Raw genomic sequence first — 2597 nt, forward strand, 5'->3', positions numbered from 1 at the left:
TTTTTTAAACAATGTTGAAGTCACAGTGTTCCCTAAACATGTTTGGTGTTTTCCCGACAGTTACCTCCACTCCTGTGACCCACCGATAGTCCACGGCAACCTGACGTGTGACACCATATTCATCCAGCACAACGGACTCATCAAGATCGGCTCAGGTCTGGCCCCTGCAGGGTTTTTTGTGTTACTACAGTCTGCTGTATTTAACAGCCGTTTGATTCCTACTGTGGAGCTAAAATAAAATAAATATTTAAAACAGCTTTTCATTTACATTTACAGTTTGGCACCGGCTGTTTGTTAATGGTAAGAAATGAATATTTTCAACCTTAACAATGTTTATTTCTAATGAATTCAAGTCATTTCACTTTAATCTAAACCAAATTTAGGCTTATCTAATCTACATCTGCCTTATCCAGTGTTCCCAGATGTCAACATCCAGGGTAAAGGTCGGCAACACCGGGATGAGCAGAGGAATCTTCACTTCTTTGCTCCTGAATATGGAGGCAAGTTCTGTGTTTGAACCTCAGAGATTTTTACATTATTTAAAACTATTATTTTGAATGTATTAAAAGAAAAACCTTTTCTTAATTAATAAAATATATAAATTGTTTTTTTAAATTTTATTGTCTTTTCTTCTCCTTTAGCTGGTGAAGACGATTACGCCATAGACATTTTCTCCTTTGGCATCTGTGCCCTGGAGGTGAGAGAACCTGGTGGTGGTCAGAAGAAGTCCATCTGTGGTCAGGTTCATGTGTGAGCTTTGACATGTATAAAAAATAACTATTTTTTCACCCCTAGATGGCAGTACTTGAGATCCAGGCCAACGGTGATACAGCGGTGTCCAAGGAGGCCATCATCCACGCAGGTCAATCTCTGGAAGACCCTCTGATGAGAGTAAGAAAAAAATAAATAAATAAAAGCTCCAGCTTCTACTTTAACGACCTCCGCACTCGTTACGTCCGACTCTCGTGGTGATCGATGTGCGACTTCTCTCTGCAGGAGTTTACGCAGTCCTGTTTAGGTCACGACGCCAAACTCCGACCCACGGCTCACGACCTTCTGTTCCACCGAGTCCTGTTTGAGGTCCACTCCCTGAAGCTGCTGGCCGCCCACTGCCTCATCAACAACCAGTGTGAGTTTCTCACCTCCTCGTGCCAAGCCTCCTCTCACATATTTAACGTGTCACATCTCACGTTTGCTTTAATGCTCGTACAAATTCTCACGTTGCGTCTTCAGACTTGCTTCCAGAGAACTGTGTGGAGGAGAAAACCAAGTCCTTCGACCCCAGTGCCATCATGGCAGAGATCAGACACGACGACAGACAAGGAGTTCAGCTCAAGTAAAACCTCATCACCTCCTCTCATCACCGTTTGTCAAACACACTCTCGTCATCGTGCTTCTCACAGAATTTGTTTTTTTTCCTCCATCTCTACTGGCAGATATTCCCACGTTTCTCCTTTGGAACTGGACAAATTTCTGGAGGACGTTAAGTACGTGAAAGTACAGAGTACTGTTTGTATTTGCGGTATTTTAATGTGGAAATAATTGAAATATTTTGTGCATATTTTTTTGTCTCTTCAGGAATGGAATTTACCCGCTTATGAACTTTGCTTCATCCCGGCCTCATCCTGTCCCTCGAGCTCTGTCCTTGTCCCAGGAGCAGGTGGAGACGGTGAAGACGCCGACTCCAGAGCCCCAGGAAACAGAAACTAGAAAGGTCAGTCCCTCGGAGTTAGTCTGCGTTTTCTTTTTTTTTTTTAGATGAGCCTTAAATATATCACAGCGATTTGAATATTTCATGATTAACCTGCTCTGATTACTCCCTGGATGTAGGTCATTCAGATGCACTGTAACTTGGAGTCAAATGAAGAAGGGACCAAAACTCATGTGAGTCACACGGTCCCACTGGTGCTCAGGGTGAGGATCACTGATTAACGAAGAACCCGTTTAAACACAGATATGTTCTGGTGTGTTCTCAGCTCTCTTTGTTCCTGAAGATGGATGACAAACTTCACAGACAGCTGAGCTGCGACATCCTTCCAAGTAGGTGGAAATCAGACGTGGTGCCACAGTGGGAATTAAACCGGTGTCACTGTGACACTGTCTCTGGTTTAACGTTCAACAACTCTGCATTAGAACAAACTGTTCTAAACATTTTGAAATAAAAATACATAGATGTGAATGTGGAATATAACGATGGATGACGTCATTAAATTCAGTAAAACACAAGGAACAATTAGAGAATTAACTGTGGATGTACTGCAGTACTGACGTATTTCTCGTTACCATTTCAGCTGACACCTCCAAAGACCTCGTCAGTGAACTCGTACATTATGCCTTCATTAATGAGGTAAATTATTAATCTGGATTATTTTTTTTCAGAATTTTTTTTATACCTAAACTCATTTCTTTCTGTTAAATGCATAGGAGGACAGTGAGAAGGTGGCGGGGTTCCTGGAGGACGCCATCAGCCGACACCGGGTCCGAGCACTTGCCTCTGGGGGCGCACTCTGAGGAGTAGTCATGGCAATGTCTAGACCTGCACCGAGGGTCAAGGGACGTTGACCTCTCTGATCAAAGAAAAGGAGAGGGCAGCAGGA

General features: G+C 43.1%; 1 protein-coding gene across 1 annotated transcript in view; it reads left to right on the forward strand.

The window, feature by feature from the left end:
• The window catches only part of LOC103377408 (nuclear receptor-binding protein 2), a 27234-nt gene extending 24643 nt beyond the window's left edge, over positions 1 to 2591 (forward strand). The window contains exons 13-18 of the mRNA XM_008308215.3: positions 1437 to 1487; positions 1579 to 1714; positions 1831 to 1884; positions 1977 to 2040; positions 2292 to 2347; positions 2425 to 2591. Of these exons, the coding sequence (XP_008306437.1) occupies positions 1437 to 1487; positions 1579 to 1714; positions 1831 to 1884; positions 1977 to 2040; positions 2292 to 2347; positions 2425 to 2511 (448 nt within the window). The 3' untranslated portion in view covers positions 2512 to 2591. The remainder of the gene's footprint in view (positions 1 to 1436; positions 1488 to 1578; positions 1715 to 1830; positions 1885 to 1976; positions 2041 to 2291; positions 2348 to 2424) is intronic.
• Positions 2592 to 2597: the final 6 nt, after the last annotated feature.

Source organism: Cynoglossus semilaevis, chromosome 3, assembly GCF_000523025.1.
Source record: "Cynoglossus semilaevis isolate Cse_v1.0 chromosome 3, Cse_v1.0, whole genome shotgun sequence".
NCBI classification, from domain to species: Eukaryota; Metazoa; Chordata; class Actinopteri; order Pleuronectiformes; family Cynoglossidae; genus Cynoglossus; species Cynoglossus semilaevis.